This window comes from Anabrus simplex, chromosome 5 (genome assembly GCF_040414725.1).
Source record: "Anabrus simplex isolate iqAnaSimp1 chromosome 5, ASM4041472v1, whole genome shotgun sequence".
Lineage (NCBI taxonomy): Eukaryota > Metazoa > Arthropoda > Insecta > Orthoptera > Tettigoniidae > Anabrus > Anabrus simplex.
Genome location: NC_090269.1, coordinates 176,159,152 through 176,183,981, shown reverse-complemented (window position 1 = coordinate 176,183,981; position 24,830 = coordinate 176,159,152). Strand labels below are relative to the sequence as shown.

At 39.5% G+C, this 24,830-nt stretch overlaps 1 protein-coding gene across 1 annotated transcript in view; it reads left to right on the top strand.

The window, feature by feature from the left end:
* LOC136873883 (glyoxylate/hydroxypyruvate reductase A) overlaps window positions 1-24,830 on the top strand; it is a 310,829-nt gene that overhangs the window by 98,048 nt on the left and 187,951 nt on the right. The window contains exon 3 of the mRNA XM_067147188.2: window positions 20,223-20,380. Coding sequence (XP_067003289.1) covers window positions 20,223-20,380 — 158 coding nt within the window. The remainder of the gene's footprint in view (window positions 1-20,222; window positions 20,381-24,830) is intronic.

Genomic DNA, 24,830 nt, shown 5'->3' with positions numbered 1-24,830 from the left:
GGAGGCGAAACTGCACTCCTAATATACTTTATAAAACCTACTTGGCACTAGGCCGCTAATGCAAGGGCTAATCCCATACTAAAGAGGTGACTTATATAAGAAAACGATTTACATTACATTAGAAGGGAAGAAACGGTTGTGAAAATAAGTTCACCTCAAAGCAATATGAGTGGGAGCTCGAGAGGGTTAAGCACTCTCTATCCCAAATGGTAGTTTAAAAAGATAGAATTGATACCAAGTGTCTTTACATTTTAGAGGAAAGTTACATGGTCAAAGGCTTCGGACCTGCCCCGAGAGTTAAACTGCTGAGCTAGCAAGAAAAGAAGTCATTAAAAGGCCATTACCTGGTGGTTGAACTGCTGCCCGAAGAAAGAGGCGCTCCCCGCCCCCTGCTACATAATTTACACAATGATAGATGTTACTGAAGTGGCGCGGAGACCCGAAAATCAGCAGTTTATATACCCTCGTGGAAAGTTCGAGGCGTTTCAGGAATGAGAACACCCGCCCACAAGCCTTTTATTGGTTAATGGCAAAAACGACTACACCAGATGAAGAAGAAACACCTTATTGGTGGAAAATTAATTACAGAAATTCCTTATTGGTCAAATTCAAAACTGGCGGAAAGAAAAGGTTAATATTGCCAACATAAACAATGACTGAAAGAAATTTAACAAAGAACAAACTTATGAACCCAAAATTTCTCCAAAAACACAGTTCTTTCACTTCGCACTAGGGTGCATAATTGTAGTCCTTCAGTAGTGCCATCTAGAAGAGAATGTCCACTCTTCTTGCTACAGATAAAACAAAAACGAATCGAAACTGACATAGTTCAGAACACTTGAAAATTAATAGTAATGACCTCTTCTGAGAAATCGTTGAATTAATATGGAAGTTAAAGTTCAGGCTTCCTCCAGTAGAGGAGTTTTAACTGGCGCAAAGTTTGAATTAGCGGCGTGGAGGTGTACCACCCGGTACAGACCTCCCCCCCAAAAGTCCTTCCAAGGGGCAACACAGAAGAACATAAACTTTTGTTTTAAAATAAGGACCAAGTTATGATGTTGATATAGAAGTTAATTGCAGAAGTATTTACAACCAAATTTTCTTAAATGATTGGATCCAGTTTCAAAATTCTTTGTATTTCCTTTTGATGTAATGTCTTTATGCTTGTAGAAGTTGAATTCAGAAGGAAAAACTTTTAATTCTTGCAGGGGACGAAAAATTTTCTAAGTCCACCACATATTGCAGTAAAATCCAAAAAATGTGGTAATTGTTGATGTGAAATGTCCATGTAGCTGATTAAGTACATCAGTTGCCGATGACTTTGACGGCCAGACCAGCCGCCGCTGCTTGAGTCCAGAGGAGGGCGCTCGGACCTCTCAAGTACCCTGAGATACCGCTCGCCCGCACTATGAGAGGAGTAGTGGAGTTGAAGCACGCCGCGCCCGCGACGAACATACAGGTCGCGGGCAAGTTGCAGGTTGTGCCCCGCACATCAGCCTTGGCCGGGAGGAGGACATCGGCTCGCCGTACACTGGTTGGCCTCACTGGAGAGGGGCGAGCCCATACCCCACCTCAGTGGCGGTACGGCGCCGCGCTGCTGCAGGGACACTGAAACATCAAAGCTCGGCGGCAGAATTTTGTTGGACCATAATTATTTTAGTGTACAGTCTTTGTGGCGAGGTTGAGGGGCCAGCGCCGTGGAGATATTTATTTCAATCCAATAAGCCACAGTTTTTTGTTAGCAGGAGACGGGAGCATGGTAATGGCCATGGCAAGGACAGGATGGCAATTTAACGGTTCGGGAAAGGTTTTACAAAAATGCTTACATACAAGGAAACAGATTCCAAGGGCAGAAGGCTTTAAAGTGAAACCCCTCAAAAAAAAAAAAAATATAACCTTCATATTTCTTTCAAAATTATATGAAGCACGTTAGCACAGAAATTACACCGGTTTCACCTGTGACAGGTGAACCTTAATATCCTCTCGGTGGCTGGATTGCTTAGCAATAAGGTAACGGGTGTAAGGAAATCGAGAATAATACACGGCCCATGAAATCTGGGGGGCAAGCTTGCCCGCGGGAACAAAATTTTTGACCATCACCTGGTCACCTACCTTCAAATTGGTGGGTCTCCGTCCACGATCATATCTTTCCCTAACTTTTTCATGAGACACTTTAAGATTGGCTTTCGCCTTCTTCCAAAGATCTTTAATGTTATCTGGATCTATTGTCTCAGGTAGAATATCACTCAGAGACCAGAGGTTAGAGAGGGGCGAGTTGGGAACAAACTTGAACATCAAGGAAGCTGGAGTAAATTTATGGGATTCATGAACCGCCGAATTCAGAGCAAAAGCTAACCAATGCAAGGACGTATCTCACCTAGAATGATCGTCGTGATGATAGGCAATAAGGGCCGACCTGAGATTACGATTGACTCTTTCGGCAAGAGATGGTTGGGGATAATAAGCAGAAGTAGTCACATGAGTTATGGACAGATCAAAACAGAATTTACGAAATAGAATAGATGTGAAAGCCTTGGCATTGTCAGACACAATATATTGACACGGACCAAAAGAAGCAAAGATTGTAGTTAAACAAGTAATGGTGGACTGAGCGGTAGCCAGCTTAGTCGGGAATAACCAGGAAAATCTTGTAAAACCATCTACACATACAAAGATGAATTTGTTGGCATTTCCCTTTGACTGGGGGAATGGTCCTACATAATCAATATACAGGCGTTCCATTGGGCGCGACGCTTGGTGAGAAGACAAGAGGCCTACCTTGGTGGACATGGTTGGTTTACTAAGCAAACAAGATTTACAAGCCTTTACTAGTTCACGGATTTCACCGTCCATACCTTTCCAAATAAACATTTCACGAATCTTTTCACGGGTTTTAAAGATGCCTAGATGCCCCCCTAATGGGGTCTCATTATAGTACTTGAAGATCATAGGTACAAGAACAGCTGGAACGACAACTTTCATCATCTTATCATGCCTCGAAGGGCAACATAAAACACCATTCCTCAGTACATAAGGGACAACATGTTCCCCAGAAGAAAGGGTTTCCATTATCGGAGCCAGCGTCGGATCTTCACGTTGATATTTTTCAATGTCCCTAAAGAGCATGGGAGCATCTGTTAAGATGGCATTAACCTCCGATAGTATGGGCTCGGGAGGTGATGAACTATCGACCGGTTCATGGGTCTCGACGTCGTTGGAAAACATACGGCTGAGTCCGTCTGCGACAACATTTTCAGTACCTCTGATATGCCTAACGTCAAATTGGAATTCCGAAATTCGGATAGGCCACCGGGCTATACGACCGGTACGACGCGGCCTACCTAAGACCCAGCTTAAGGCTTGATTATCAGTCTCCAAGTCGAATTTGACATGTTCCAGATAGAGACGGAACTTTTCTAAGGCAAATAAGACTGCCAAACCTTCGAGCTCATAGATGGAATACTTGGCTTCTTGAGCCGATAGAGTCCTAGATGCATAGGTGATGGGTCGCCTCCCTAGTTCAGTTTCTTGAAGAAGGACTGCAGCTACTGCTGCCGACGACGCGTCGGTTTGGACGATGAATTTCTTCGAGAAATCTGGCATAGCAAGGACAGGGGCATTACAGAGAGCTAATTTCAGATCTTCAAAAGCGGCTTGTTGCGAAGGTCCCCACTCAAATTTTATGCCTTTCCGACGAAGAAGGTGCAAGGGCGCCGCTCTATTAGCGAAGTTAGGAATAAACTTCCTGAAGAAATTCACCATACCGATGAACCTGGCGATACCTTTGATGTCCTTGGGAGGTTTAAAATCACGGATGGCCTGTGTTCTAGAATGATCGACTGCAACACCATCAGGCGACACAATATGCCCTAGGAATGACATGGAGGGCTTAGCGAAGGCAACCTTGGACAACTTCACGGTTAACCCAGCCTTACGAAGGCCATTGAGAACTTGTCGCAGATGATCTAGGTGTTCTTCGAAAGTCTCCGAAAATACGACATCATCAAGATAGTGGTACAAGTACTCAAATTTGATGTCGGAGAAGACCCTATCTAGTAGCCTTGTAAGCACAGCTGCTCCGGTGGGAAGCCCGAAAGGCATGCGGTTGTATTCATACAGATTCCAATCAGTGGCAAACGCTGTAAGATGTTTAGACTCTTCAGCTAGGGGAATTTGATTATAGGCCTGATTCAGGTCCAAGATGGTGAAGAACTTAGCTTTGCGAAACCATGAAAAACAAAAATGAAGGTCAGAAAGGGGCACAGATTGTAACACCACCTTCCGATTGAGAGCCCTATAATCAATGACAGGCCTGAAGCCACCTTGTGGTTTCGGGACTAGAAAAATAGGCAAAGAATACGCCGACTTATAGGGCCTAATAATACCATCCTTTAACATTTGATCGATGATTTCTTTCAATGCCTTCATTTTAGGTGGAGATAGCCTATAAGGTGGAAAACGGACAGGAATCGAATCCTTGACCTCAATTTTGTATTCGATCAGGTCAGTAACACCAAGAGTATCAGAGAACACCTCTGGAAACAACTGACACAACTTACGAATACTATCAGCCTGCTCCTCAGGTAGATGTCTAAGATCTAACAACATCTCATCCTGGGTAGGTGAAATAGATGAACATGATACAGAGCTACACTTTAACAAAGGGATTTTACAATTAGGGGCAAATTTGAATGTGCACAACTTACTCTGAAGGTCGAGCACTAGACCGGTGTGAGAAATGAAGTCAGCTCCCAATATAATGGGGCAAGACAAGTGCTTGGCCACAAACAATTTAACTTTCCAAGCAAATTTAAAAATACAAATTTTGACATATAAGGAGCCTAAAATTTCTAATGGAGAAGAATTAGCCGAAACATTTTAAACAGAAGATGAGCAATAGTCCGGAAGTCTACAAACAGATTTCAATTTCGAATACCATTCAGCCGAAATGATAGAACAAACACTGCCAGAGTCTAATAGAGCTGTTACAGGCTCATTAGTTCAATTTTGAGGAAGGGCACAGGTGCGGGGGGATCGGCCGCAATTCTAAGACATTCTCTGGGGCATTCAAAAGATAAATTTGAAGACTGAGTTTTCCCTGAATTTTCGACCTGTTTACCAGGGGCTGAGCCTCGGAAAGATGGATTAGTCGACTCAGCCGAAGCCAGTAGTCACTTCTGATTGTTGTTGGAAGTTGCACCCGAAGTTGAGCAAGAGGGGGTGCTGTTGGTATTAGGGCAGTTCTTGGCAATATGGGAGAATGCGCCGCATTTAAAATAGCCTTGTGATGAACCTGCTCCACTATTTGTCCTACTCGATTTGATCAATGGGCATTTAATGCGAAGATGGTCATGTGACCCGCAAGCATAACATTTACGGGGTGTGACTGGTCGGCGAGGTGGAGGCCGAGGATTACTAAAAGAAGGAGGGGGTTCTTTCGCGACACGCAAGGAATCGGCGTATCTAACTCCTTCGGCCGATACAGCCATAGCTTCTAGCTCAGCGAAAGTTTGCGGACGCGACGCAAAACACAAGTATGATCGGTAAGGTGGAAAAATACCTTCTACAATAGCCTGAACAATTTGATCTTCAGGAAAGTGAAGGGCAAACACCCTGGTATAGAATTTAATGTCTTGTATGAAATCAGCAAGATTTTCATCCAGTCTCTGTATTCGATAATAGTACTTCTGAATCAGAGATGACCTCGCACGAGCAGGAATTAAATTTGCAAGAAGGTGTGCATGAAAATCTTCAATAGATGACTGTTCAGCTATTGCTCTAACAATTTTGTCCGAGAGAACACCAATTGCATAGGGATAAATTATCTGCAAAATTTGACACGGAGAAAGAGAAAAGACAAGGGCATGATCCTGAAACTCAACTAAAAACCGTAAAAATGCAATTACGTCACTGGTAGAGTTAACCGAAAACTTAGAGATACCTCTAAGCAACATTGCTAATGGATGCGGCAAACTACTGAATCCTGGTGACATAGTAGGTAGAGGTTTAAGTGGTGAAGAAGCTAATTCAGAACGTGCATTGTTCAACGAGGTATGACGCTCAGATTCGTTGTCTAATGGGGCAGAGATTTGTTGAGCTCCAACAGTTTTCCTATGGACTTCTCCCTTAGGAGACTCTTCCTCGCTACCTACATTCGCCGTAGAGGGTTGATCAGTTTTGGGAGGAACTTCCCCGGTTAACAATTGGGTCACCTTACTAGACAATTCGGAAAGATTTTCAAGACTAACACTAGCTTCCTTCCTTTGAACGTCATTCAACTTCAGAGCCAATAGATCGTTAACTCTATTAGAAAAATGAAATAACCTTGCTTGCAAACATTTGATTAGGAGAAGGGTCATTTTCTTCAAAAAAACTAACTACAGATGCTAGCTCAGTAGTATTATCATTGATCGTGGAGAGAGCGTCGTCGATTTCTTTCTCTCCCAAAGTCGGGATTGTAATAGGCAAATCAAGGGAATCTTTTAGTTTATTGGAGTTGACTGCACCCGTGCCTCCAGATTGAACGTTTCTAAGAGATAGTTCATAGATTAATTCCTCTTTACGCAAATAGAAAAGATGAAGAACCTCGCGAGGGCCGGACATGATGACAGAATAATTTTGAAAAAGGAAAAATCAAAAAATTCCAGCAACTGAGAAAATTGTTAGAGTTCGAAAGCAAAGCAATGTTTAGCCGTCAAAAGGGGCTAATTTGAGACCCATTCAACCACGCTCTGCTACCACTTGTTACGGAGTATTGTGGATGTGCAGAGGTGAAAGAAGGTGCTGGGGCGAACAGGTCTCAAAATACGAAATTAAAATTAAGATAAAATTTAACAAGGTTATATTTTCTTTTCAAGATCAATAAATAACAATAATAACAGGTACTCAGTAGCCTAGCAAGAATTCGAGAGAGTACAATTACAGTGTTACAGGATTTGGGCTCCAAGAGCCAGACACACAATTCTTGAGCTATAAGCCCAACCTTATGATATACAAGATTCAACAAAGGGGCAGAAGACCCCAATCATGCCCAGGAGCTCTTGCTCCCAATTACACAGTAAAGCCTCCTCGAGGCACGCAGAAACAAATTTCAAGAAAGAGCTACCCGCTCTTAAGTTCAAGCCTATCAAAGGCCACACCAAACTCCACGTTCAAGCTGTCCTCCAAGGACATATACACAGGGGTAAAAATACCCAACCTACTGAGGCCTATTCAGTGAAGAAACAGGACAATTACGTGGCCTCCAAAATACCAACTTGAGAGGAGGCGAAACTGCACTCCTAATATACTTTTTAAAACCTACTTGGCACTAGGCCGCTAATGCAAGGGCTAATCCCATACTAAAGAGGTGACTTATATAAGAAAACGATTTACATTACATTAGAAGGGAAGAAACGGTTGTGAAAATAAGTTCACCTCAAAGCAATATGAGTGGGAGCTCGAGAGGGTTAAGCACTCTCTATCCCAAATGGTAGTTTAAAAAGATAGAATAGATACCAAGTGTCTTTACATTTTAGAGGAAAGTTACTTGGTCAAAGGCTTCGGACCTGCCCTGAGAGTTAAACTGCTGAGCTAGCAAGAAAAGAAATTATTAAAAGCCCATTACCTGGTGGTTGAACTGCTGCCCGAAGAAAGAGGCGCTTCCCGCCCCCTGCTACATAATTTACACAATGATAGATGTTACTGAAGTGGCGCGGAGACCCGAAAATCAGCAGTTTATATACCCTCGTGGAAAGTTCGAGGCGTTTCAGGAATGAGAACACCCACCCACAAGCCTTTTATTGGTTAATGGCAAAAACGACTACACCAGATGAAGAAGAAACACCTTATTGGTGGAAAATTAATTACAGAAATTCCTTATTGGTCAAATTCAAAACTGGTGGAAAGAAAGGGTTAATATTGCCAACTTAAACAATGACTGAAAGAAATTTAACAAAGAACAAACTTATGAACCCAAAATTTCTCCAAAAACACAGTTCTTTCACTTCGCACTAGGGTGCATAATTGTAGTCCTTCAGTAGTGCCATCTAGAAGAGAATGTCCACACTTCTTGCTACAGATAAAACAAAAACGAATCGAAACTGACATAGTTCAGAACACTTGAAAATTTATAGTAATGACATCTTCTGAGAAATTGTTGAATTAATATGGAAGTTAAAGTTCAGGCTTCCTCCAGTAGAGGAGTTTTAACTGGCGCAAAGTTTGAATTAGCGGCGTGGAGGTGTACCACCCGGTACAATAATAATAATAATAATAATAATAATAATAATAATAATAATAATAATAGTACCTGAGGTACACCTTCTCTGTCCATTTGAACGGTGCGCCTTCTAGAAGGCCATCTGTGCTGTGAAGCCTGAACTGTGTATTTGAAGATACTTTAAACTTTAGATATCTCTACTATCAGTCTAGGAGCCCCTCTGGCGCGAAGATGGGCAATTAATTTTTAAGGGAACTATGTGACCTTGCCGCGGTGGGGAGGTTTGCGTGTCCAATGATGCAGATAGCCGAGCCGCAGGTGAAACCATATCGGATAGGTATCTGTTGAGAGACCAGACTAACGAATGGTTCATCGAAAGGGGGGGGGGTAGCAGCTTTTCGGTAGTTGCCAGGGCGGCAGTCTAGATGATTGACTGATACGGTCTTGTAATAATACTCAACGTGGCTTAGCTGTGTTGATACTGCTACACAGCTGAAAGCAACGGGAAACTACAGCCGTAACTACCTCCCGAGGACATACAGCTCTCTCTGTATGAATGATGTACTGATGATGGCTTCCTCCCGGGTAAAATATTCCGGAGGTAAACTAGTCCCCCATTCGGATCTCCGGGTGGGGACTACACGAGAGGGGGCGATCATCAGGAAGATTAGAGAATATGAAATTGAGATGGATAGACTAAAGTTGGATATGGTTGATGAAGTACGTTGGCAGGAAGAACATGATTTTTGGTCCGGCGACTACCGAATTATCAACACAAAATCAAACAGGGGAAATGCAGGAGTTGGTTTAATAATGAATAAGAAAATAGGGCAGCGGGTAAGGTACTATGACCAGCATAGTGAAAGAATTATTGTCGTCAAGATAGACACCAAACCAATGCCCACCACAATAGTGCAGATCTATATGCCTACTAGTTCAGCGGATGATGAAGAAATCGAAAGAATATATGAGGAGATAGAAGATTTAATACAATATGTAAAAGGTGACGAGAATTTAATTGTGATGGGAGACCTGAATGCAGTGGTAGGCCAAGGAAGAGAAGATAGCACAGTAGGAGAATTTGGATTGGGACAAAGGAATGAAAGAGGAAGTCAGCTGGTTGAATTCTGCATTGATCATAATTTAGTCCTTGCCAATACTTGGTTCAAACACCACAAACGACGGCTGTATACGTGGACGAGACCTGGAGACACTGGAAGGTATCAAATAGATTTCATTATGATTAGGCAGAGATTCAGAAACCAGGTGTTGGATTGCAAAACTTTCCCAGGGGCAGACGTGGACTCTGACCACCACTTGCTGGTCATGAAATGCCATCTGAAGCTGAAGAAATTGAAGAAAGGAAAGAATGCAAAATGATAGGATCTAGACAAGTTGAAAGAAAAGAGTGTGAGGGATTGTTTCAAGGAACATGTTGCACAAGTACTAAATGAAAAGGCTGAAGGAAACACTATAGAGGAAGAGTGGAGAGTCATGAAAAATGAAGTCAGTAGGGCTGCTGAAGAAATGTTAGGAAGGAAGAAAAGATCAACTAAGAATCAGTGGATAACTCAGGAGATACTAGACCTGATTGAAGAACGACGAAAATACAAGAATGCTAGAAATGAAGAGGGCAGAAAAGAATACAGGCGATTAAAGAATGAAGTGGATAGAAAGTGCAAGGTAGCTAAGGAAGAATGGCTGAAGGAGAAGTGCAAGGATGTCGAAGGCTGTATGGTCTTGGATAAGGTAGATGCTGCATACTGGAAAATCAAGGAAACCTTTGGAGAAAGGAAATCTAGGTGTATGAATATTAAGAACTCAGATGGAAAGCCACTTCTAGGGAAAGAAGACAAAGCAGAAAGATGGCAGGAGCGTATCCAACAGTTGTATCAAGGTAAAGATGTAAATAATTTGGTTCTGGAACATGAAGAGGCTGTTGATGCTGATGAAATGGGAGACCCAATTTTGAGGTCAGAGTTTGACAGAGCTGTGAGTGACCTCAATAGAAACAAGGCACCTGGAATTGATGACATCCCCTCTTAATTACTGACTGCCTTAGGAGAAACCAGCATGTCAAGGTTATTTCATTTAGTGTGCAAGATGTATGAGACAGGAGAAGTCCCATCCGATTTTCGGAAGAATGTTGTTATACCTATTCCCAAGAAAGCCGGTGCTGACAGGTGTGAAAACTACCGCACCATTAGTTTAGTATCTCATGCCTGCAAAATTTTAACACGTATTATTTACAGAAGAATGGAAAAACAAGTAGAAGCTGAGTTGGGAGAAGATCAATTTGGCTTCAGAAGAAATGTAGGCACATGTGAAGCAATACTGACTTTACGTCTGATCTTAGAGGATCGAATCAAGAAGGACAAGCCCACGTACATGGCATTCGTAGATGTAGAAAAGGCATTTGATAATGTTGATTGGACCAAGCTATTTATGATTCTCAAGATGATAGGGATCAGATACCGAGAACGAAGAATTATCTACAATCTGTATAAAAATCAGTCTGCAGTGATAAGAATCGAGGGCTTTGAAAAAGGAGCAGCAATCCAGAAAGGAGGGAGTTTGTCCCCTCTCCTTTTCAATATTTACATAGAACAGGTAGTAAAGGAAATCAAAGTGAGATTTGGAAAGGGAATCACAGTCGAAGGAGAGGAAATGAAAACCTTGAGATTTGCCGATGATATTGTTATTTTATCTGAGACTGCAGAAGATCTCGAGAAGTTGCTGAAGGGTATGGATGAAGTCTTGGGTAAGGAGTACAAGATGAAAATATATAAGTCCTAAACAAAAGTAATGGAGTGCAGTCGAACGAAGGCAGGTGATGTAGGAAATATTAGATTAGCAAATGAAGTCTTAAAGGAAGTAGATGAATATTGTTACTTGGGTAGTAAAATAACTAATGATGGCAGAAGTAAAGAGGACATAAAATGCAGACTAACACAAGCAAGAAAGAGCTTTCTTAAGAAAAGAAATTTGCTCATTTCAAACATTGATATCGGAATTAGAAAGATGTTTTTGAAGACTTTCATGTTGAGCGTGGCATTGAATGGAAGTGAAACATGGACAATAACTAGCTCAGAAAGAAAGAAAATAGAAGCTTTTGAAATGTGGTGTTACAGAAGAATGCTGAAGGTGAGATGGATAGATCGAATAATGAATGAAAAGATACTGAATCGAATTGGTGAGAGGAGATCGATTTGGTTAAATTTGACGAGAAGAAGAGATAGAATGATAGGACACATCTTAAGACACCCAGGACTTCTTCAGTTGGTTTTTGAAGGAAGTGTAGGTTTTAAGAATGGTAGGGGTAGACGAAGGTATGAATATGACAAGCAGATTAGAGCAGATGTAGGATGCAATAGTTATGTAGAAATGAAAAGGTTAGCACAGAATAGGGTGGCATGGAGGGCTGCATCAAACCAGTCTATGGACTGATGACTCAAACACACATAAGTTGGTAAACCTTAAGTGTTTGTAGATTTTTTTTTATGTGCTGAGGTTGTCAGCACTACTTTGGCTTCCTTCTTCCTTAAGTTGTTAACCAATCAGAAATGTTTGTATATATTTTTGTAGCCAATTAAATATTGAGGATGGTTCAGTCATTCTGCCTAGGTCAAGAGAGATTGGGCTCCCCCCCTCCCCCCGAGTTGCTATATAATCTGGGCACTTTAGGGCCGTTTTGTCATCTTCATCACTTTGGTCTAAGTATGTGTACGGTGAAGTGGAGGCAGGGGCAGCCTTGCCCTCGTCGGAAGGCCCAACAGCACAAGGTAACGGCAGACATTTGTTAACATGTGATAGCTCCAGACAGTTAAGTTTTTTTTTAAATTGCTATTTGTTTTACATCGCACCGACACAGAAAGGTCTTATGGTGACGATAGGACAGGAAAGACCTAGGAATGGGAAGGAAGCGGCCGTGGCCTTAATTAAGGTACAGCTCCAGCATTTGCCTGGTGTGCCTGGAGTTAAGGTTTCAAACTTCATTCTTAATGTAAAATTCTAAAGTTTAATATCACCTTTTAAATGTAAATTTTCATGCAAGTCTGGAGACTTTGTTCAATTCCTGCTGGGAAATATGAAACTTAGGGAATAAAGAGTGTTCACCCTCTATTAATTCCCATTCACCTTGGTATGGAGGTGACTATAATTTTCTAAAACTCTGAATTCTTCAAAACTATTTTTGTACCTACTTAATATTTCGCATCTAGTCACTCCTCTGGTCTAAGTATGTGTACGGTGTAAGTGGAGGCAGGGGCAGCCTGTAACTTCGGGCCATAAGCCCATGTAGGATTTCAAGTATATGTCAAAAGGAGTGCAAGTGTTTCGCCTCCTAGCATTTTGTTGATGGCCGATACTCTGAAAAGTTGTCTTTTGTACTTCTAGGCCATTTAGTATGGGCACTTACTGCCCGTGTTAAATTGTAATTATTCACAGGCAAGTGTGTAACAGACTGTTGAGCAGAAATGACAGTTAACACTGTTTTAAGGCTGATCTAGAGTAAAATTTTGTAGAAAACTTGTGCCTCTGAGAGGCTAGACTGTAGTAAAATTTTGGAATGAAAGTGAGTGGAGCAAATACGCTCTTTGAAATAGTGTAACTTTAGAGCTACAAAGCTCATTCCTTGTAAATTATTGTGTCTATGATCTTCTCCGTTGTACCTGATTTTTGACTTTAAGTCATTGTTATAAGAGCTGGTGTGCTCATCATTATTCCATGTAACTGTTATTTGTTGTTGTTCATTCAGATTATCTATCAAACATTAAACTCAAAACAAAAAAAGAAGAAAAAAGAAAGAAAAATATTCAGAATTTAGTGTTTTAAATTATGCTTTGATCTTTTCTCTGTCTATTATTGAATGGACTTAAAATAGTCTATTATCAAACATAATTATATAACAATACAATTGCAAACACTCAAAAATTATTAGGTTGGTTTTCCAAGCAGAACTCTCTTCATCTGTGAGCCTGTAGGTGATTGTACAGCCCAATACAGGAGGCACACAATTTGCCACAGAGATGACAGATAGTCCAAGGTGGAGCAAGCAGCCTCTGTTCTCCTATTTTGGTCTTTTTGTTTTCTACGTTATCTCTTTTCGTTTTCTATCCGCCTAAGGTTTTCTTCAGAAAGTAGTATGCCGTGATGAACTAATGATCGCCAGGATGAATGGTTAAGTTCTAAGGTCTCCCAGTTGTTAACATTATCAGGTACATCTTCATACTAGTCTTAATTACATCCTTAAATCATCCTTAAATAATTGAAAAGGTGGTTCTAATACATCTTTCAATAAGTGAAAAGTTGTATATCCAATTACACATCTGCAATGAGGTTACCTTCAAGAAAGTATGGTCCTGTCACACCACGGAACACTATTACAACCCTAATATTCACTTCCAGTTGACTGAGTACTTGCTCCAAAACAGCATTCTGATTTTCTGAGAACCAGTATGAATAGTTATGTTGGTTTATGCATTAATATCTTGAAAATGACTTCATCTGACCACAATATATTGAAATATAGTTGGATCAACTATATGCTGATCAAGCATCACCTCACAGTATTGTAGTTTCTTGTCTGTATCATCCAAAAAGACTCTGTAACAAATAAGTTATACTTTGAACTTACATGCATACAAAATGCTGTGGGTTGACTAACATAAAGAAAGGAGTATCTCAGCAGCTAATTTCCTTATGGACTTTTTCTTGATTTTTATCAGTCCAGCATTTTATTTTATTTAGTTTATTGCCAAGTTTCCGTTATCCTTATCCTTATCTCTATGGACAACAAGTCAGAGACAAGGCAGTTGTGCAGTATGACAACTATTCTGTTCTGAAATTTTATGATCGTTTCTGCTATGTTATGCTCTTTCAAAGGATGACTGATAGAATAGAATGGAACAGAATTTATTGTCATTAAACAATGTACATTATAATAGACAAAAGTCCAAAAATCCATTTTTTTTAAATGTGTTCTTATACGTCATGAATATACAAGGTTTTAAAATACAGGTAAACTAACCATGGACCCTCTTAGTTAGAATAGAGTAGAACAGAAATTATTGCCATTACACACTGTTCAATCCCTAGGAATATATCCTGTACTAAATGTTTTATACTATACTTCAAGCAATATATTTACATATTTGCATACCTTTACTGATTTTTTCTTCAAATTCCTGTGTACTGTAAATGCTGTTTACCATCGGCCAGCTTTTTAGAGTCTTTTGAAAGGATTTCACAGACATATCTCTTAAATTCCAATGGGAGGTTGTTAAAAAGTATCATTCCTGTGTAATTATGATAAGTTTACTTTTTTTAATCTAGCATGAGGAGTGTCTATATTATTTCTTATTCTTGTATTATATTGATGTACCTTCTTCCTTAATGGGTAATTAAGAAGGTTTTTTTAAAAATGTCCATTATGCATTGGTGAGTACATATTGAGGGAAGAGTCATCCTTCTCAGTTCGTGGAAAATGGCCCTACATGATTGCTTGTTTGAAATTCACTATATGCACCTAATTGCTTTCCTTTACAAAAAAAAAAAAAAAAAAAAAAAAAACCCATCCTGAGCCCCTGTGGAATTCCCCCCACATTATTGTTCCATACTTTCAATAAGTGAAAAGTCGTATATCCAATTACACATCTGCAATGAGGTTACCTTCAAGAAAGTATGGTCCTGTCACACCACGGAACACTATTACAACCCTAATATTCACTTCCAGTTGACTGGAGGTTTGCTAACACATTTCTTCACTATTTTGCAATAAAAATATCACTTGGGACAGTTTCTTACATAGTTATTGTGTATAGAACATTCCAGCTCAGTTTTGATTCCCAATGGAACCCTAACATTTTCACTTGCAGTACTTGTTGCTGTACTCCCTAGTTGTATTGCTTAGATAAGAGAAAATTTCTTCAGTTTTGTTGCTGTTTAAAACCAATTTATTCCCCTTTAACCATGCCAATGACTCCTGAAACTTCTCCCTGTTTTGAGTAACTACATTTTCTAATTCTATATCTGCTGTTATGAGAGTAATGTAATCTGCATTATGAGAGTAATGTCATCTGCATAGAGTACAGACTTGCCTCATAAGTTCGCAGGAAAGTCATTAATTTAATACAAGTAAAAGGAATGGCCCTATTACTGACCCTTGGACTACTCCTGTTGTTACTTGGAGTAACTCAGAGTGTTGATTGTCTTCTGTTTGTGAGGAAAGATTTAATTAACGATAGTTCAAGACGTTTTACACCAGAGTGTTTAAATTCAGAAATTAGTATCTCATGCAATACTGTATCAGAAGGTGTGCTAAGATCAATAAGTATGGCACCAGTAATTGTGTGGGGCCCAAAATTATTTATTATTTCAGAAATAACACATTCTACAGATTTAGTGGCTGATTTTCCTGCCCTGAAACAAAACTGGTAAGCATTCACTAAGTGGTTGTTCTCAGAGTATTTTGAAAGTTGTATTTCCATACAATATTCTATTTTTTTTATAAGATTGGAACAAGTGCTATCGGTCGATAGCTGTCTGGACTATTTCTATTCTCTTTCTTATTAACTGGAACTATTATTGTAATCTTCAGACAGTCTCAAAAAAACTGTACCTTGAATATCCATTTTATGAGTGTAGTTGGGAAGAGCACTATTAAATCAATAATTTATTTTAAAAGCGATTTAGAGAAACCATAATAGTCTTCTGTTTTGGAATGACTAAGTTCTGTAATAATTTTTTTAATGTCACCCGATGTAACTTCTTCATATGTGAACTTTGACGTCATTAAAATTACCTTGTTAGTGCTGTTGATGACCTAACATATCCATGACTGTAGGCATAGTTGTAGATTGAGTCTTGTCCCTGTCTGTACACTGATTACCAGGATTGGCAATATTTTATATTGAATTCACGAAAAAATGATTCTCAAGACGTCTGGTTCAATGGGTACTGTTTCCTTTCTTACCTTCATGTTTATTTCCTTATTGATAACTACCCTGGAAGCTTTACACTTGTTTTTAGATTTTCTAATAAAGTTTTCATTGCCCCTAACTTTTGCTAATTTCCCCCCCTCCCCTCCCTGTATATTTGTTTACTTTGTTGTACTATCCTTATTTCCTTAACTGCCATTCTTAGTGTTACGGAGTTACACGTGAAATGCAGAGGTGAAAGAAGGTGTGGGCTGGAATGGGTCTATCCAGAATATGAAACCAAAACTTAAAATATAACCGAAGATTATATTTTCAAGAGACAACAAGATTTAACACATTTTCACTAGGTGAAATAACAATGAAAAATCAGGTAAGGTATACTTTTTACAAACGAAAGCACAAGTTCAGGGATCTTAACCAGTTCTGGGCTTCGAGCCCCAATTTACAATCCTTGAGCTACTAGCCCAACTTTACCCAGGCATACATTAGTTCAAAGGGTAGAAAACCCCTTCATACAAGGAGCATTAACTCCAAAAAAACATGTCAGGCGTCCTAGAGGCACTTTTACCACATATACACGAGCTGACCCGCTCTCAATTTTTCACGCCTATTACAAGGCCATATCAGATTTTTACACTTCATTGCCCACAAGGCACAACTTACATTAAATGAAACGGGGGTATCTCGTACCCAACCTACTGGGCCTTAGTTGAAAAATAATAGGTTAAGTTAACGGCCCAAAACACAAAAATGAATGGAGGCATGTACTTGCACTCCTACATGAAATCTTTAAAAACCTAAGAGGCACTAGGCCGATGAACCAGGGGCTATTCCCAAACTATGGAGGTGACTCGTATAAGAAAATTTAATACATTAGGGAAGAAAAAGTTACCAAAACGTAGTCACCTCAGGGCAAAAATGAAGGGGAGCTCGAGAGGGAAAAGCACTATCTATCCCTGATTTACATTTAAAGATATATGAAGTATTACAAAAGTGACTGCAATTTACATGTTTGGAGATAGGTTACATAATAAAGGTTTCGGACCTTCCCCGCGGGTTAAACTGCTGAGCTAGCAAGAAATAAAGATGGTTTAGTGGCCATTACCTTGTTGAAGAGCTGCTGCCGGATGAAAGAGGCGCTTCCCGCCTCCTGCTACACTTCCATACACTAGGCTAGATGTTGTTCGAGTGGTGGAGAGACAGGAAAATCAGCAGTTTTTATACTCTCAGGGAAGATTTGAGACCTTTCATGAATAATTAAGACACACCCACAGTCGTTTATTGGCTGGCTAAAAGTTACACATCTAAATTGAAGAAGAAAGACACAATTGGTCAAAAATTAATTACAGAAATAATTAATTGGCTAACTTTAAAACTGGCAGAAAGAAAAGATTTATATTGCCAACCCACAAATGAAAGAACGAAAATTAGTAAAGAACAAACTTAAGAATACAAACTTTCTTCAAATAAAGCTCTTCCACTTCGCACCAGGGTGCATGGTCATAGTTTTTTGTAGAGACATCTATCAGAGAATGTCCACACTTCTTGATCAATAGAAAACAAAACAAGTTGAACTCCACACAGTACTGACAACTTCATAATCACAAAATTTATGGTAGTGACATCTTCTGAGAAACTTATGAGTTGATACAGTTGTTAAAGTTCAGAGTTTCTCCTGTAGCGGAGTACTTTATGGCGGAAATTCAAATGTGCGGCGTAGAGGTGTACCAGCCGCTACACTTAGATTTATTATAAAGGGGTATAATTAGTTTCCTAATGGCTGAAAGATAGAAGTATACCACTTTTTTTTTTTGTTTTTTTGCTAGTTGCTTTACATCGCACTGACACAGATAGGTCTTATGGTGACAATGGGATAGGAAAGGCCTAGGAGTTAGAAGGAAGTGGTCGTGGCCTTAATTAAGGTACAGTCCCAGCATTTGCCTGGTGTGAAAATGGGAAACCACGGAAAACCATCTTTAGGGCTGCCGACAGTGGGATTCGAACCCACCATCTCCCGGATGCAAGCTTGCAGCCGCGTGCCCCTGACCGCACGGCCAACTCGCCCGGTGTGTATACCACTTAAACCCATGTTTACTTCTTGTATTGTTTGTCTTCTTTAGTATCTTACTTATTTTGGGACAGCTGACATTCAGGTAAGAGCTTATTTAAACTATGAATCTTCCAAATGCTTCTGTAACACTGGTGAAGTTTAAAATTAAATTCTGCCAGTCTGTTTCCATTAATTTGCACCTCAACCTTGTTATATTTCCTCATTTAATCACTTAAAAAACACATAATCTGCTTGGTATTATATGTTCCCTTACTTGCAAATGGAAATTTAATATGCTGTAGACCTTTATGGTCAGACAACACATGCTCTATGACCCCATATGTTAGATTATATGAATGAACATTTGTAATTAAATCAAAGAGAAAAAAATGCTTATCTTTTGATTCCTCTAGAATGTTTATGTTAATATCCCATATAAAGATAATGTTAAAAAAAATTCTCTAAGTGTTTTGTTAATTGCTCCCACCTTTGTGTGAAAATATTATCATCTGAATTAGGAGTACGATATAAAGAAATAATATCCATTTTGTGTTAGAAAACATTATACCCGCCGCCTCAAATGGTTGTTCTTCACAAAATGTAGCAATGTACAATTTTTCTTCTACAGTAACTTGCCGCTGATTCGTATCCTGATGGTACATATAAACTGACTTTCTCTTTTCTAAGCCAATGTTCATTTACACACAGAACATCACAAGGAAATGTTTCAAGAAAAATTTCTATCTCATGTAATGAACTTATTTCTTATTGATTGTACATTAATATGAATGGAAATGATTCCTTTTCTCTAGTTAGACTGTCCACATTAGTTTGCAATAATTTATTATGATCAAGATCCTGTTATCCCTCTGATATACTAGAATTTTCTTTATTATCCAAACGATCATCAATATAATTTAAACTATGCTTCTCTACTATTGTTCTACGTATGGGCTTGAGCTCCTTGATGCATTTCCTTGATTTGCTCATTGATAAAAAATTATCTACATCCTTAGATGTTTTTACCTTTATCCTTTCTTGTAGTAATTTTTGAATATGCAGGTGGGCTCATCTTCAAACACATTTTCCAGATACTTAATTACCCTTGATTGATTACATTTGATTACCCATCGATCTAGTAATGTTGGTTTGTCTCCTTTCTGATTATTATTCTCTCTAATTCTCAGTGGCATATTCAAATTCTCAATCAACTTTCCTAGCCTGTCACACACTTGATTTTTCCCTTCCCTGTTCATGTGATCCCTACTAATCTCTCACTTTCAGAATTAATTGATATTCTTTCCCTGTTTACAATTTGATTTCAGATGCATTAACTATTCTATCATATGTTTGTCTGCTCTCTCACTAACATGATTTAAGTTAGGCATATCATCTCTGTGTGGTATAACATGCAAAATTACATTGGTTTTGTGTGTTCATTTTAGCAAATGACTTGTGGCATAGTCCATTTCCTCAGTAATTACACTTTCATTTAGCCCTACATCATTTTTTTTCCTCCGTTACCACCAGCACGCCTTTTTCCCCAAAGTTTTCTGTCTTACTTTCAATGTTTTCTACAATTTCTGTTTAAAGGTACATTCAGTTTAATAATATTTTGCACTTCATTACCTAGGCCTAATTTGGAATATGTAATGTAACATAAATTAATCTTGAATTCTCTTGAGGGACTATTTGATTTGAGAAAGGGTATAAATTAATAATAGCAGTGATTCCTGGTTCTTATTCTTGTAGTAATTTTTGAATATGCAAGTGGGCTCATCTTCAAACACATTTTCCAGATACTTAATTACCCTTGATTGAATGGTAACAGTCAGTTCGATTCTGTAGGTAGAGAAAAAGGATGTTTGTTCTGTCAGATCTATGCTGTAGACACAGGTACTCATGTTTATTTCTGTTTATGATTTCTCTACTCCCTATATAATTGAAAATTATTCTAATTTGTAGCACATGTGTATATGTTCTGTCACTGCTGATGCTTCTGTTCTGATTTTTGTAGCAAAATATCTGTCCACAGTTTCAGATGATAGCCTGAAGGTGCTTCAGGAATCTGAAATCATCATAGGTGATTTCAATATAATGGCCCCAGTACTTGATCAACTTCCCAATGTGAAATGGCTGCAAGGCACATGGGCTGGTGCAGATACTATCTTCAAAACATATGATCATAACAAGGTAAGTTGTATAATATCTTTCCTCCTTCTCACACTTAGAATGTGAATATGTACTGTAAATGTGCTTGTCTAATCTACCTTTTATCTTCAGTTGTTCCACCCTGAGTCTTATTGTAAGCTTTGGTTCATTGACCGAAACTTTGTATTGTTTGATGTGTAGGGTTCTTAAGTATTTTTTCTTCTTGTGTACCACTGGCGTAGCCAAGGGGGGGACCCAGTGGGGCCGGGTCCCCTCCAAAATATTTCCGGAAACTAGAGCGAGGATCAGCCGTTGTTTTACGTACGGTACGGTACGTACGCCGAAATGTTAAGTTAACGTAGCAACATTAATCTATTAGCAGGGCTCAATAGGGCCATACATAATTCTCCATATTTGCATTGCTTGAATGAAAGGAAGACACTTAGGATTGTGATGCGCGGGGATATTTCCCTGTAGAGGCCTCAGCATTGAGAATGTAACCGTGTGTTGACAAATGTCAAGACATGAAGAAAGGGGCAATTAGCAAGGTAGGGGGCCGGAATGTGACCACCGAGATAACGGGGGGCCACGTCCAGAAACAGTTGCAAGCTTACAACATCGTGTCAGCTTTTGCATATCAGTTCCAGGAAACAACAATGTCCTAGGGATCCTCGGGTTGTACCGTGATTGAGAGATGTGCTGTGTTTAAGTTGCAGCGTTGGGAAGACTGTGACAGGATTGTGAGCTGCACGTTAGTTCCTCATTTTGTCCCATATAAATAACTTTTTTTGAAGAGGGACCGTTTTGTCACTGAGAAGCCAACACTATGTGCATCCTCGGTAAGTTATGAAAAAGTTTTTTTACTTTTAATATAGCAAGACAGTCTTGGAGTTGTGCCTAAGTTAGATAGGTAGGCCTATATATTTTGTCAAATGCCCGGGAACTGATTGGAACCTCAAATGGCACCATCAAAAGTGCGGGTAACTATTTTGTAATTGGCGGGCGTGATAACTCAGTTCCAATGGTTCTATCTTCTCATCAGGACGGCCCAGGCTTGAATCGCACTCGATACATGAAACATTTTTAAAATGGGAAGTCACGTTCTAATGATACGGATTCTACTTAAAACACTAGATCCCGTCCCTTACGTTTCCTTACACTTTTGAGTCAGAACCACATCATTTACGGTGGCGTATTTTGAGTATCCAACCATTCTTCGGACTTACCTTGTACCTTAAATGGTGAGTGGATGCAGTGGCGAACCCACAAAATAATTTCAGTGGGTGCGGTGTAAGTCCAGGCCAGTAGTGTGGATACAACTTTTCCTTGGAAGGGGCTGTGAAAAGATTTTTTATTTTTTATTTAGAATTTGCTTTACGTCGCACCGTAGGTCTTATGGCGACGATGGGAAAGGAAAGGGCTGAGAGTGGGAAGAAGCGGCCGTGGCCTTAATTAAGGTACAGCCCCAGCATTTGCCTGGTGTGAAAATGGGAAACCAGAGAAAACCATCTTTAGGGCTGCCGACAGTGGTGTTTGAACCCACTATCTTCTGGATGCAAGCACACAGCTGTGCGCCCCTAACCGCACGGCCAACTCGCCTGGTGGATATAAAAAGAAAGCCGGTCCTACCGAGTGCGGTGACGGATCTTCAGTAGATATTATTGGTTTTGATTGTTACCATGTCCAATCATAGCTTCTGTACTCTTAACATACACCGGCTGCATTATTGAAACTGTTCTTAAAATTGATAATATCGTTCTTCGTTTGTGAGGAAGTAGAATCCTTATTTAATTTGTCTTCTTAAAAAAGGAACCACTTTGGTACTACACTCCGTGAAGGTGACTACCTTCCAGGCCGTAGATATTTCGATTACGGGAGACTCAAGGAAAACTCTACTGCACCCAAAAAGAAGGTTGTATCCTCCCCATCCCATGCCTTTCTTAACTCTGTCAGTGCCGGGAATCGAATGCAGGATGCCTTAAGTCAAATTCGAAAATAAAGAGACCTAAAAGTAACCACCCGGCCCCATGGTGTAGGGGTAGCGTGCCTGCCTCTTACCGGAGGCCCCGGGTTCGATTCCCGGCCAGGTCAAGGATTTTTACCTGGATCTGAGGGCTGGTTCGAGGTACACTCAGCCCACGTGTTTAAAATTGAGGAGCTATCTGACGGTGAGATGGCGGCCCCGGTCTAGAAAGCCAAGAATAACGGTGAAGAGGATTCGTCGTGCTGACCACACGACACCTTGTAATCTGCAGGCCTCCGGGCTGAATTGCCGTCGCTTGGTAGGCGATGGCGCTTCGGGGCTGTTACGTCATGGAGTTTGGTTGGGAAAAGTGAACAGAGAAGGAAGCGGCACCCCTGCAAGGCTCCTTAGCTTCCAGCTAGTTCTTCTGTCCGGCCTCGTGCATTTAGGACAGTAAGAAAACGTACGCCTTAATAAATGCTCCTCATAAAACCTTTGTAAAAATACTAACTGCATCTATTGATAACAATAATCACAAACGCCTTCTTTTCATGTGGCTCGGTTGGTTGTGTCTCTGTCCTGAGTCCGAGTTCGCAGGTTCAAATCCCGGCTTGGATCGGTAACCCTTAAAACGGTGTTGAAATTGCAATAGCTCAGTGTCGTTGGTTTTTGACACGTTAATAAAAATTATACTTACGAATATTAGCGTCAGAAAACTCTAACTTTATACTACTATATTCTGTATCCCAGGCTTGTGAGGAAAATAATTAACAATTTACTTTACGTCGCACCGAAACAGATAGGTCTTATGGCGATGGTGGGATAGGAAAGGCTTAGGAGTGGGAAGGAAGTGGCCGTGGCCTTAATTAAGGTATAGCTCCAGCATTTGCTTGGTGTGAAAATTGGAAACCACGGGAAAACATTTTCAGGGCTGCCGACAGTGGGGTTTGAATCCACTATCTCCCGGATGCAAGCTCATAGCTGCGTGGCTGTAACCGCGTTGGAAACTAATAGGACAAGGTAAACCCTACATAGCATATGTTGTAACGCGTATTTTTCTTTACCAACTAACAAAATATCTATACCCATACGCTTTACATTATATATTTATTTGTTTGTTTGTGTGTTTATTTATTTATTTATTTATTTATTTATTTATTTATTTATTTATTTATTTATTTATTTATTTATTTATTTATTTATTTATTTATTTATTTATTTTTATTTATTTATTTATTTATTAGTGCCTTCAGTACAGTGGCGAAGTTAGGACACCAGGCCCTCTCGTACACTTAACCACATACTAATCAGAATCTTAAATAAAATACTGAGATAATTAAAACAGTTAAAACTACATAAATTAATAGAATTGAAAATAAATTTAAATTAATTACTTACTAAATTAATATTAGAACTAATTATTATGAAAAACTCTTAAAAATGGCTAATCCTCAGGAATGCACACATTCATACTTCAACCATTCAGTCAGCTGTCCTCAGCAGGTAGTATTTCACTACCAGCTCTGTATTATAGCCTACTTTCTGTTCTTATCCTCTGTCTCAACTCGATTGTGTTTTTTCTCTTAGCCATGTTGTAACATTCCATGTTTTTTCACACTAGTTTTAAGCCGATTTTCATTTTATAAATATAAATGTTGATTCTTAGGTTGCCATATATGTTAAGGACACTAGGTTCAGGGCCCTGACCTAACTTTAGGCTAAGATTTATTTATGGCTGATGATGCTTACTACTGTTAAGCGAAACATGTCCCATCTTACAACGCCTGTTGTAATGTTTATTTCCTAAATATAGGAAAGATAAGTATTGGAAAGGTGGTGATAACTATTATTCTTGTTTTAATGTTCATAGGTGACCTTAAGTCGTGATTAAAAAAACTAGTTTCTCTGACCTGAACTGGCAGGGAATTACATAATCTGGCAACAGTCACCACAAATTATCTATTAATTGTATTTGCGCGGTGCAGTGAAATAGAAAGAATGAATCTCGAACGTGTATGTAAGTTGTGAAATGATGATAAAAAGATGAATTTAGAAGAAATATATATATTGGCTGACTTTCAGCTACCACTCTGATCACCATCGTTAAAGTGTGTAGCTGCCGACGTTTATCAGACATCAGGCATGAGACAGCCTGATAGCATGGGGTGATATGAACATCGTACCTGATATTGTAAATAAATCGCAGGCAGGAATTCAGTGCTCGTTGAAGTTTAAGTGTTTCTTCTCTCTTCATGTCAACTAAAACAACGTCACAATAATCAAAAATAGAGAGAATGAGTGTCTGTATTCGTTTGGCCTGTAGCTCAAATGGAAATACATCCCTCTGCCGTTTAAGAGGGTGAAGAACTCCAAAAATCTTTTTACGTATTTGTTTTGTGTGATCAGACCAATCAACTGCTTCATTCATCATTACGCCCGGATTTTAAACCGTTTTACTGTAGAGAATAATTCAGTAGGATAGGCGGGATTACGACATTGTTTGAGCAGCTCAGTAATTTTCGTGATCCA